We start from the raw sequence: 12,440 nt of genomic DNA on the forward strand, positions 1-12,440 counted from the left end.
GTCGGTCATTCCCGTTGGCACGTTGTGTGTCCCTGTCCCCAGTCTGCTGCTTCTGTACCTCCCTGGTGAAACCCTGACTCTGCTCACAAGGCACCTGTCTCAGCCTCTACCAGGCCAGGACTGCCTGGTCTCACTGGAAATTCATGTGCACAGCTGGTTAGCCTTTTGTTCATTTAACTTTTGGAAATGTATTATGTTGACATCTAACTGCTGAAGTTTTGGCTTTGTTAACTGTCCAAGTTTATGATAGAAAGAATTTGTTCACTAGCTGTTTTCTATTAACTACCTTTAGATGTTTGCTTTGGTCCTCCTTTTAAAGGCTTTCAGCCTCAGATATTGAAGCCATGGGTGATTGCCGATAGAAGGAAGGACAGATAGCACACTTTATTGTGTAGATGCTGGATTCATTATATGTTAGCGTGGATTAGATTAAAATTTCAGCTTTTGGGTTTCGTTTGGATGTTTTAACTTCTTAAGCAGTTAAGAACTGGTCATCTTATTAAATAACAGGTATCTGACTGCTTTGTACTTTCTTCATATATTTTTTTAGAGTTTTATTTATTTTGAGAGAGAGAAAGCAGGGGAGGGGCAGAGAGAGAGGGAGAGAGAATCCCAAGCAGGGCCCAAACTCATGAATGGTGAGATCATGACCTGAGCTGAAATCAAGAGTTGGACACTTAACTGACTGAGCCATCCAGGCGCCCCATACTTTCTTCATATTTGAGTGCTAACTTCTTTTTTTTTTTTTTTTTTTTAATTTTTTTTTTTTCAACGTTTATTTATTTTTGGGACAGAGAGAGACAGAGCATGAACAGGGGAGGGGCAGAGAGAGAGGGAGACACAGAATTGGAAACAGGCTCCAGGCTCTGAGCCATCAGCCCAGAGCCTGACGCGGGGCTCGAACTCACGGACCGCGAGATCGTGACCTGGCTGAAGTCGGACGCTTAACCGACTGCGCCACCCAGGCGCCCCTTGAGTGCTAACTTCTTGACCTGTCTAAAAACTGAGAGTGTCTCTGTTGCTTCTGAAAGACTGTTATGGTTAATTATATAAAATAAATGACCAGGGAGCCTGGGTGGCTCAGTTGGCTAAGCGTCTGACTTCAGTTAAGGTCATGATCTCGCGGTTTATGAGTTCGAGCCCCACATCGGGCTCTGTGCTGACAGCTTGGGGCCTGGAGCCTACTTCGGACATGTGTCTCCCTCTCTCTCTGCCCCTCCCTTGCTCGCACTCTGTCTCGCAAACATTAATAACCATTAAAAAAATTTTTTTTAATAAAAAAATAAATGACCTGATTTTATAAGTTTCTCTCATTTTTATAGGTTCCTTAATTTAGTGTAAGAATTGACCAAGGAAAAAATTGCTCTCTAAAGAATTACCATAATATAGCTTGAGGAAAATAATATCTACCTGATCAAACTGTTGAGAGTTAATACATTCTGCAGTTCAGGAAGCAAGACCTCGATGTTTGAGCTGTTGTGTTGAGGATTGGGAGGGGTATTCTGGGAAAAATTTTGAACGGAGTTGACCAAATCCTATGGGTGAGGTCTTGAGGAGAAAACTTTTTCATTTTGCCCACAGGCCGCGGCAGCCAAGAGGGGACTTAAGATCATGCAGCAGACAAAGTGGAAAGTAGTCTCCTGTTTATATCACAAGGACCTTTATTTAATTTGTGAAATTGGACACTGAGAGCCTGTTGTTTTTCTTTCTTTACCTCTTCTAATAATAACTATGCCTGTTTTGGGTAGTTTCATACTGCTGAAATAAGGCAGTCTTGATCTCTGTGCATAGTTTTAAGGTGTTGCTTCGCTCAAACATGATAGCAATACATTTGTTTATAAACTCCCAGGATTTTGCAAACATATTGATAACTGTATTACAGTAATTGATTCATTAAACTCTGTGAATACTTATTAAATGTTTGCTGCATGCCAGGCGTTGTTGTAAGCTCGGGATACTGCAGGAAATGAGCAGATAAAACCTTTTGCCCTACTGAAGCTTACCTTCTAGCAGCAGGCATGGACAGTAAATAATACGTAATTATGTAGTGTGTAAGAAGGCGGAAGTTGCAAGGAGTAGGGAAGATCAGAAGTGCTAGTATTTGGCGATTGAGTTGCAGTTTTAAATATGGTGAAATCTAGAGACTTACTGAGAAGGTGATATTTGAGCAAAGATTCAACAGAGGTGAAGTCTGTTGAGGATGAAAATTATTCTTTTGAAAAAAATTTTTAATGTTGGTTTATTTTTGAGAGAGAGGGAGAGTGCAAGTGGGGCAGGGGCAGAGACAGAGGGAGACAGAGGACCCAAAGCGCGCTCTGCACTGACAGCAGAGAGCCCATCATGGGGCTCGAACCCACGCACCGCAAGATCACGACCTGAGCCGAAGTCAGACACTCAGCTGACTGAATCACCCAGGCGCCCAGGGATGACCAGCATTCTAGACAGAGGGAAGGACCAATGCATAATCTGTCAGTGGGAGTATGATTGACATGTTTGGTGACCCGTAAGGAGACCTGTGCCTGGAATGAAATGAACGAGGAGGGAAGTAAGGAGAGGTATGGTCAGAGAGGTGATTGCAGAGGAGGGAGGGACTTGTGGGTCATTGTAAGGAACATGTGGTCACGTATACCATTCATATTACATATTAGACCTAATGAGGAGGAGGAAAAAGTTAACATTGTTGAATTTGTGCTCTGTTCCTTCATTCTGTAGTATCATTCAGCAGCTGCTACGTGCCGTTGCTTGTGCTGAGTGAAGGAAATACAGTGAACAAATGAAACAAAAGCTAGCTACAGTCTCTGGTTCTCTCCATCCACTGCAAATCACTGTTTTGTGTGTTAATCACTGTACCTGATACTTTACATATCTTATGTAATTCTAAGTATTTTATTTTATTCTAAGAATCAGGTAAGGTAGATTGTGGTCTTAACTTGAATACAGTTGATGAAAAGAAGGCTAAGAAAATTTGGTGATGTGCTCAAGTTGCATAGCCAGTATGGGACAGAATGGGACTGGAACTTAATCTTGTCTTTTCATTACACCATCGGTTCCCACATCTGGCTGTGCAGCAGAGTTCACCAGGAAGCTTATTATCAAAGCTATAGATTAAAGCCTCTGCTTTCAGTAATAAGTTGAACTGGAACTGTTGAGTCTAGTATAGATAGGCATTAGGGCAGGTGCAATCTTTGGGAATAGAACTGTTTTCTTCAGGTTGCTTATTTTGAATAACAGATTTTAAGAGCCTTAGGTTAAAAGAGTCCTATAATTTTACGGTGCAAAGGGACCTTAGATAGACTGTCATGATACATGAGGTACTTGCATTTTCCTCATGAAAAGCCAGAACCTGAAAAAAATTACCACACTGAAAGCAATCCAGAGCAAAGGTAAAATATCCTTTAACATGGGCAAATAAACAAGTAGCTGTTTTACTGCTGTTGGTTTTCCAAGCACTGACACATTGGCCTCTGGTTTTAATTGTCGAATCCTTCTAGTTTTCGTTCAGCGCCATCCACGTATCTTCTCACATTTGAGTCTTTGCTAACGGCATGCACCGGGGTCCTAAGTACATAGTTGAGAAGTTCTGCTTGGTTATTTAGAAGACAGTGGCTGTGAACTTGGTAGATGATTCACAAATGTCCCGAAGGGTCTAACACAGCCGTTCTTCTCTTCCAGGAGATTGAAGATGACTCTTCAGCGATGTTAGGTCTATAATGGGAAGTGTCACAGCTCGATATTTCTGTTACGGATGCCTTTTCACATCTGCGACCTGGACGGTTTTGCTTTTTATTTATTTCAACTTCAGTGAAGTGACTCAGCCACTTAAGAATGTGCCCATCAAGGGGTCCGGGCCCCATGGCCCCTTTCCCAAAAAATTCTATCCCCGTTTCACTCGAGGCCCAAGTCGAGTGTTAGAGTCACAGTTCAAAGTAAACAGAATTGATGACATGATAGATAATCACGTTGAAGATCCAGAAAAAGGCAACACGAAATTCTCTTCTGAATTGGGTAAGTGTGTTCGACTTCTAGTAGCCTGTCAGAGTATTTAATCATTGGAGCTGTAAGCTCGGTTCTTCGAGTCATGTGTTGCAGAGGGGATTAGAAGTGGGTCATTTTCACCCACCAATTTATTTTGTTAATGAACTCGCTGAGGTTCTAGGATTTTGCAGACTCAGTGGGGAGTTATATTCTAATTTACTGTTTCTGACTTCAATATTTTATGAGGACTTGGGAGAAAGTAATAAGGTCCAGAGTAGAAAACAAAGAAAGGAAAGAAAGAAAAATTAAGTGACTGGAAAGAAAATGGAACCTATGGGGGAGGATTTTAATTGTTAGCATTATTTAATAAGGGAAAGAAATGGTTGAAAGGTAACTTGACTATATATAACATATTTTGAAAAGCAGAGTTAATTAAAACAGAACATAAACCATTGGGTTTAGAGGTAAGCTGAGATTACTTATATCTAATAAGATTTCTACTTATAAGAATTGTTAAGATGCTGGAGTATATTAAATATAGGAGTTTATAAAATCTTAGTATAAAAGGGAAACTTTTTTCTTCAGAAGTTATATTCTGTTCAATCTGGAAGTGAGAATCTACTGTATATGTCTTTTGCACACTGTAATTCTGGAGTCCTGGTTTTAGCAGTTTTATTTTAAGGGATAAATGAGCCATTTTGGTTACCGTTAAAACTTAACAAAGAAAGAACTTTAATCTTGTCCTTAGAAATCTCAAATAATAAGTAATGTTAGGAGTAAAGAGATTTTGAGAGATTGAAAGATCCACAATTAATAAAGGAAAGGTTAAAATAGATTCTTTTTTCATTTGATCATAGTTTCAAAGAAATAAAATCTGTTTCTAGGACTTAATGATTTTCTAATACATGCAGTTGAAAGTATTTAAAATGACAGGAGGAAATGGAAACTAATACCTCAATTTTCATAAAATAGACTTTCAGACCGCTGTATAGGCCTTTTAAAAGCATTAACAGGTGGGCGCCTGGGTGGCGCAGTCGGTTAAGCGTCCGACTTCAGCCAGGTCACGATCTCGCGGTCTGTGAGTTCGAGCCCCGTGTCGGGCTCTGGGCTGATGGCTCAGAGCCTGGAGCCTGTTTCCGATTCTGTGTCTCCCTCTCTCTCTCTGCCCCTCCCCCGTTCATGCTCTGTCTCTCTCTGTCCCAAAAATAAATAAACGTTGAAAAAAAAAATTAAAAAAAAAAAAAATAAAAGCATTAACAGGAAAGTTTCTAGCTTCTTTATGTATTTACCGTCATTTTGGTAAAACTTCGCAGGCATGATTTTTGATGAACGTGATCAGGAGTTGAGAGACTTGGGCTATCAGAAACACGCCTTCAACATGCTCATCAGTAACCGCTTGGGCTACCGCAGAGATGTGCCCGACACCAGGAACGCCGCGTACGTTTCTCGTTTCTCGCTTCTCGCTAGTGTGTGCGCCTGCGTTTTAATGACGTGGTGCTGTTAGTGGCAGCGTCGTGAGTCACGGGGACAGTGTTGATACTTTGCAGTTAGACTTCGGTATTCAGGACACTAGACCATTTAAGACAGATTTCCGCTCCGCCTGCCTTGAAGCCCCGTGGGCTGAGATTGTACTAACAGCCTTCAACGGCTTGCTGCTCCCTTGAAATTTAAAATCATAGGGAAAAGCAGGGAGGTACTAACCGCATATAATTAGATAACCTTCTGAGCATAAGTTTGTTTTCGATGTTTATTTATTGGATTTGTGGTTAAGGGATCAAAAATCAGTGGAGAATTTTATTCATCATCTCACTTTTCTGTCTTCATTATCTTTGTTGCTTCAAAGGCTTTTCATTCATGTGGTTGGCCAGCCCATCCATAGGCCTTTTTGAACACCTGTGTTTTCTAGACACTGTATTAGGTTTGGAAATAAGCAGAGTAAGGTGCAGTCCCTGGATCACAGGGCTTAGGATCTAGCAGGGGAGTTAGATAAGGAGTTGAGTAATTGCGGTGGTAAATGAGGGCTGTGGTAGGAATTGGTGAAGTGGGGACCCCCAAACCAGAGCGGTCAGGGAAGGCCTCATTGAGATGAGCAGTGTACAAGGGACACCTCCCGTGCCTGGGGACACCTCCCGTGCCTGTGAGACACCTCCCGTGCATGGGGGACACCTCCCATGCCTGGGGGACACCTCCCGTGCATGGGGGACACCTTCCGTGCCTGGGAGACACCTCCCGTGCCTGGGGGACACCTCCTGGGCCTGGGAGACACCTCCCGTGAGTGGGGACACCTCCTGGGCCTGGGAGACACCTCCCGTGCCTGGGGGATACCTCCCGTGCGTGGGGAACACCTCCCTTGCATGGCAGACAGATGGAGTTGGTACACTGCTTGGAAAGCACTGACAGCAGTCACTGTGGCTGTAGCAGAAGAACACCAGGAGGCCGGGGGTAGCCAGGGCCCAGATGCGAGAAGGCTTGTATGCCGCACGAAAGGACAGGGAATTCTAGATTTTATTCTGTAAGCTGGTGGTTTTTTATGATTGTTGCTTAAAGCCACCCAACCCTTTTTATCACATAGTTGCTCGATAGAAGCTTTTCTGTTATCCTGATTTATGTCCTGGTTTACTCAAGTGTTTTTCTAAAGTTGGGCAAAAAATAGTTTTCAGATACAAAGTTTTATATTATTTTCTTTTGAATGTTTATCGTGGAGAAGCTGATCATTAGCTTATGAGTGCTACATTAAAAACCTATAGTGATTTCATACAAATAACACGTTTTTATGTAAACTCTGTACCAAAAAAGAAAAAAAAATCATTTTTTAAATATTGACCTAAAAATAAGCGGAGTAGCAGGTATTGGAGGGAGGAATTACTGAAATGTAAAACTCTTGAGTAAGACGCGTGATGTATTCTTCAGTGGTTTTTAAAAACTGTCATTACAATGTAGGAAAGAGGCTGAACAGGGGCAGTTAATGTTGAGTGAATAACGACCTAAAACATTTGAACCTTCTAAGATGTTGCCTTTTCTCATACATGCCTTTACAGATGTAAAGACAAGTCTTACCCCGCGGACCTGCCAGTCGCCAGTGTCGTTATCTGTTTCTACAATGAAGCCTTGTCTGCCTTGCTTCGTACGGTGCACAGCGTTCTAGACCGCACGCCAGCCCGGCTCCTTCATGAAATCATCCTTGTGGATGATGACAGTGACTTTGGTAAGGGCTGTTGCAGTTGATGCCATGGGATCTGGGCTGTTGATCGTGGCCGTGTGAGCACCAGCGTGAGCATCAGTGGAGCTGACTGTCGGGATAGGTGGTGGACAGGACCCTCGTCCGCAGAGTGGCAGTGGGGTCAGCAACAAATAATGTCTGTCGGTTAGAGGAAACAACATTGTCTTTGTGATCTTTTTCAGACTGTGCCATTTAAGTTTGGCCCTTGAAATTTTTCCCTTGGCTTATCTTTAAGCAAATTTTTTTTAATGTTTATTTACTTTTGAGAGAGAGAGAGAGAGAGAGAATGAGAATGAGTGGGGGAGGGGCAGAGAGAGAGGGAGTCACAGAATCTAAAGCAGGCTCCAGATTTTGAGTTGTCAGCACAGAGCCTGATGTGGGGCTCGAATCACAAGCTGCGAGATCATGACCTGAGCTGAAGTCGGATGTTTAACCGACTGAACCACCCAGGTGCCCCCCTTGGCTTATCTTTTTAAAAAATTGTCGTATTTCAGAATAACTATAGATCAGTAACAGCAAGTTACAAAGAGGTCTGTTACCTCTTCCCCCCATTCCTCCCATTTCCCCCATTGGTTATTTCTAACGTAACACTGGCCCAACATCCAAACCAGGAATTTGTCCTTGGCACAGTGTGTGTACGCAGTTCTGTGTCATTTTATCCCCTGTGTAGGTTCCTGGAGCCACCGCTGCAATCAAGATACAGCTCCCTGACCACAAAGATCTCCCTCATGCTAGCTTTTAATATTCACACCACCCACCTCCTCGACCCACTCCATCCCTGATCCCTGGCACCCCTAACCTCTGTGATTTTGTTTCTGTCTCTGTGATTTTGCCATTTCAAGAATTGTTACATAAATAGAATCGTGCAGTATGTGACCTTTCGAGATGGGCTTTTTTCACTCAGCATAATGCCTTGGCTTATATTTATCTAATAAGTCTGTTACACCGACCGTCCCCAGATAAAAGTGATTGCTTTGTGATAGCTCTTAGATGATCCCTGAATGCCAGTGTTTTATGATTCAGTACGTATATTACACACTTTTCTTTTTTAAATTTCTTATTGAAGTATAATAAATTTTAGTGTTATGTTAGTTTTCGTTGAACTACGTGTTGATTAAACAGTTCTGTACATTACGCGGTGATCACCACAGAAAGTGCAGTCCCGTTGGTCACCGTACGATGTTATCACAATATTACTGCCTATATTCCCTCTGCTGTACTTTTCATCTCTGTGACTTACTCATTTTTTTTAATGTTTATTTATTTATTTTGAGAGAGAGTGCGTGTGTGCGTGCACACGAGTAGGGGAGGGACAGAGAGAGAGGGAAAGAATCCCAAGCCTACTCCGCGGTAACAGCACAAGGCTGGATCTCAAAATCGTGAGATCACGACCTGAGGCCAAATCAAGAGTCCACGCTTAACCGACGGAGCCCCCCAGGCGCCCCAGGATGGAAGGCTTTTTATTTACACTACTCATTCGGCTCTCAGCTACCTTGAGAGAGGTTATGTCCTCGTTTTATAGAGGAGGAAACGTTAAGTAATTTGGTCAAGGCCCCATAGCCGTTACGTGGTAGAGTTGAAATTAAACCTCTAGTCCACGTAGCTCCAAACCTTCTGTTCATTACGGCAAGCTGCAGAGGTGTATTGATAAATTGTATGCCAGTTACATATTTTGCATTACTCCAGTGTTTATTAAGCACCTCTTACCAACAGCAGAATTGGCCTACCAGTTAAATATACAAAGTGAGGAAAGGTACACTGAGCCCAATGGGAGCAAACTACTTAAACCTTGGTAAAAATATTCAAATAGCACAGGAGAAAATTTAGGAAGGTTAATGGAAAACAAAACTTAATTTCAAAAATGAATGATTAAAAAAGCAAGAACGTGAGTCTGGACCAAATAGGATGTTGGCTAAATACTCAATTGTAGAATTGATGGTGTCGATATTTTGTTTAAATTTGTGGTTTTTCAGTTTGTAGCTATTTTATCTAAAAGCAAAAATTCATGCTAACTTACAATGGTTTATCTACTAACAATGGAAAGAATTACTTCTTAGATGATCTTTGAAGTTATGAAATTGAAAGGTGAATGAGCTAGAATGTGTGAAAATTATTTAGTGCCCTTGGTGCTAAATTAGTAAAAGGACATGTTTATTGTTATATAATTTTTGGTAGGGGCAGCAGTTGTGTCGACTATTCTGAAATGGAATAATAGCTAATAAATTACGTTCAAACAAAAGACATTCGTATCTCATTTTTTGGTTTTGTTTTAAACCTGATTGATGTGTAGTCAGCTGAAAACTGATTCACTCCAGGTGCTCATTTCAGACCTTCTTTATGCAAAGCATTGTGTTAGTTGCTGTGGAAATACAAGTAAGTGTACAAGGTAACTGTTCTGACTAGTGTTTCCATCCTTATCCTTCATGTTTTCCTTTCTCTTCCTCAGGAGATAAGCTGCCATGCTTTTTTAAAATAAAGCAGCAGAAGATTCTGTAATATTTACTTGATAATCTGTTGTTGCAAGTACCAGGTGCAATTTTAGAGTAGCTATAAAAAACTGTCTTTGTACATGTCTCATGTGGTTTTACTATGGGCTCTTTATTTTCAGATGATTTGAAAGGAGAGCTAGAAGAATATGTCCAAAAATACCTCCCTGGAAAAATTAAAGTCATAAGAAACACAAAGCGTGAGGGACTGATTCGAGGAAGGATGATCGGAGCAGCCCATGCTACAGGTACAGCTTCCTGCCACTCTTCTCGGTGGGTGTTGAGCGACAAGGGCTTTGTCCTTGGAGCCTCATTCTGCAGAGATCGGTTGAAAAGTGAGTATCTTAAATGGACACTGTCAGGAGAGACGAAGCTCGTTCGCTTTGGGAAGGGCCTCTTCGTAACGCCAACCCCTGCTGTCCCCAGACGCAGACGCCACGGACGGGGGGGCTCTGGAGTCCAAGCCGATCTGTTTTCTTGGGGGCCCCTACTGTGAATTACTGCTCTGCTCCTCACGTAGGTTTGGGTGTTGTTTAACTTCCATAGAGAAGAGTCCAAGAAAAATTGTAACTGAGCTTCTGTATTTTTTTTTAATACAACATTTAAACTACGTGTACCCAGACTGTTTGGTTTGAATTGTGCCAGTGCTTCCTTACTACGAATACATACTGCTGGTGATAGGGCATCATGGTTTTCCTTGGAGAAATGGGTTATAATATTAAAAACTGACTTACAGGGGCACCTGGCTGGCTCAGTCAGTAGAGCATACAACTCTTGATCTCCGGGGTTGTAAGTTCGAACTCCACATTGGGTATGGAGATTACTTAAGAATAAAATCTTTAAAGAATAAAAATAAATAAAAAGCAACTTACAAAACTCTAAAGGTACCTTCTTCAAAATTCCCTCTCAGTCCTTCTGATTCCATCAAAGATAAAGCCTCCATTTTACTGATATATCTTTAAAACCTTTCTAGCATATACTAATCTCCCCTTTTAAAAAGAAAGAACAGGTGTTAAGTTTCATCTTCACCAGAAAACCTGGTTAGTCCTCAGTTACACTGCATCGGTTCCGTTATGTTTTTGTGTGTGTGTGTAGGGTTATCTCTGTAAGGTTAGTGATCTTGATAAAATTTTCCCGTTAAAATTTATTTAAGTTAAATGAATCAGTTTTAAGATGTTATATATATAATATTGCAGGTAGTTGCATGGATAAGGCCAAAAAACAAACAAAACCATGAAGGTAATTTGAGAATTCTGGAACTTTGGGGGCGGGGGGCATTCCCTCGTAGCGACATCTCCTACGTTCCCTGTATGCCTCTTGCATCAAGTTAAAAATGCAGGATAAAAATCTTTATGGTTTTTATTTTACTAACTAGAAGAAAGGCTATCCCATTGGCTCATGAGGGCCACTTCAGCCAACAAGGCTGGGGAACTGGAAAGGCGGGAAACAAACAGGAATGAGAATGTGGCAGCTGAGTGGTGACCTCAAGGGAGAAGGGAGCCCGTGTCACTGTCGTGGCAGTCACTGATAATTGCAGTCACGTTTCCGAGTCACCAGTGAAAATACATTCTCTGTCCTCCGTTGACTGAGGCGAGGAAATGTACCCTACGTTTAGAGGTAGTTTGATTACAGTAATTGTAATAAAAACATCCACACACAAAGGGCCACTGTCCTTGTACCACACTCCTTACCTTTCTGTCCGGAGAACAGAATTGGTCCCGTGAGACTTGGAATCTCGTCACCGAGGAGAGTGAGTGTGTTTGCACGCGTTCCACACTCACAGCAGTGGCTTCAGGCCCAGCTCGAGACCAGCTCCTCCCCCCGCCTGCAGCAGAGGACGGGCGTAGCTGTGGGGCTGGAGGGCGGCCGGTTGTATTGCACGTCACACGCTCCGAGCGGCCGCCTGTCGTTTGCCTCCTCAGGGGAGGTCCTGGTGTTCCTGGACAGCCACTGCGAGGTGAACGTGCTGTGGCTGCAGCCCCTGCTGGCCGCCATCCGGGAGGACCCGCGGACCGTCGTGTGCCCCGTCATTGACATCATCAGTGCGGACACGCTCGCCTACAGCTCGTCCCCCGTCGTGCGCGGGGGGTTCAACTGGGGGCTGCACTTCAAGTGGGACCTCGTGCCCCTTTCTGAGCTCGGGGGACCGGAAGGAGCCACCGCACCCATCAGGTGAGACTCCTTCTGCAGATTCGAAAACTCCTATCGGTGCTCCTTCCCAAGAGAAAAAAATATTTTAAAGGTAATCCCTTCTTTGCAGGGAGCGGAAGCGTTACAAACTCGAGTGCTTCCCGAACTTCGTACGTCGCGCCCGCTGCTAAGGGAAGATGGGTGGCTTAGGGTTTCCAACCCAGCAAGGCAGACGAGCAGGATCGGCAGTCCTGGGCGTGACCGTGTGGCACACTCGAGCGGCGCGCCCCGTTTGCACGCTGACGATGGCAGTTCCCTGTGTCGTCTACTTGCCTTCGGGTCTCTGCTCGTGTGTGTGGCGCCGGGAAGAGCGTTAGCCGTAGAAGCCGTTTCTGTAATTGGGGTCTTTAGGCTGGATTCCCGCTGCACCGTCGCAGGTCACAGCGTGTGAATTGTTTCCAGTTCCCCTTCACATTCTCAGCGTTACACATCTGCTTATACGTTATTCCTTGTTTTCTGTTATAAATTTCTCGTGGAGACTTGAGAGGTTTGTCTGGGTTTCTGCTTTTTAATGTCTTTGGACCTACGGTTTGGGTTTTCTCCCTGTGGAAAAATGGCGTAGGTGAGAA

The 12,440-nt window shown here is 43.2% G+C and overlaps 1 protein-coding gene across 7 annotated transcripts in view; it reads left to right on the plus strand.

Annotated features, from left to right (window-relative positions):
- Window positions 1-12,440, plus strand: part of GALNT11 (polypeptide N-acetylgalactosaminyltransferase 11) — a 42,457-nt gene that overhangs the window by 16,588 nt on the left and 13,429 nt on the right. For all 7 annotated transcript variants that reach the window (XM_045496241.1, XM_045496248.1, XM_045496247.1 and 4 more), the window contains exons 2-6: window positions 3,673-4,005; window positions 5,289-5,412; window positions 7,014-7,180; window positions 9,804-9,929; window positions 11,604-11,853. In XM_045496241.1, coding sequence (XP_045352197.1) covers window positions 3,711-4,005; window positions 5,289-5,412; window positions 7,014-7,180; window positions 9,804-9,929; window positions 11,604-11,853 — 962 coding nt within the window. In that variant the 5' untranslated portion in view covers window positions 3,673-3,710. The remainder of the gene's footprint in view (window positions 1-3,672; window positions 4,006-5,288; window positions 5,413-7,013; window positions 7,181-9,803; window positions 9,930-11,603; window positions 11,854-12,440) is intronic.

This window comes from Leopardus geoffroyi, chromosome A2 (assembly GCF_018350155.1).
Source record: "Leopardus geoffroyi isolate Oge1 chromosome A2, O.geoffroyi_Oge1_pat1.0, whole genome shotgun sequence".
Taxonomy (NCBI): Eukaryota; Metazoa; Chordata; class Mammalia; order Carnivora; family Felidae; genus Leopardus; species Leopardus geoffroyi.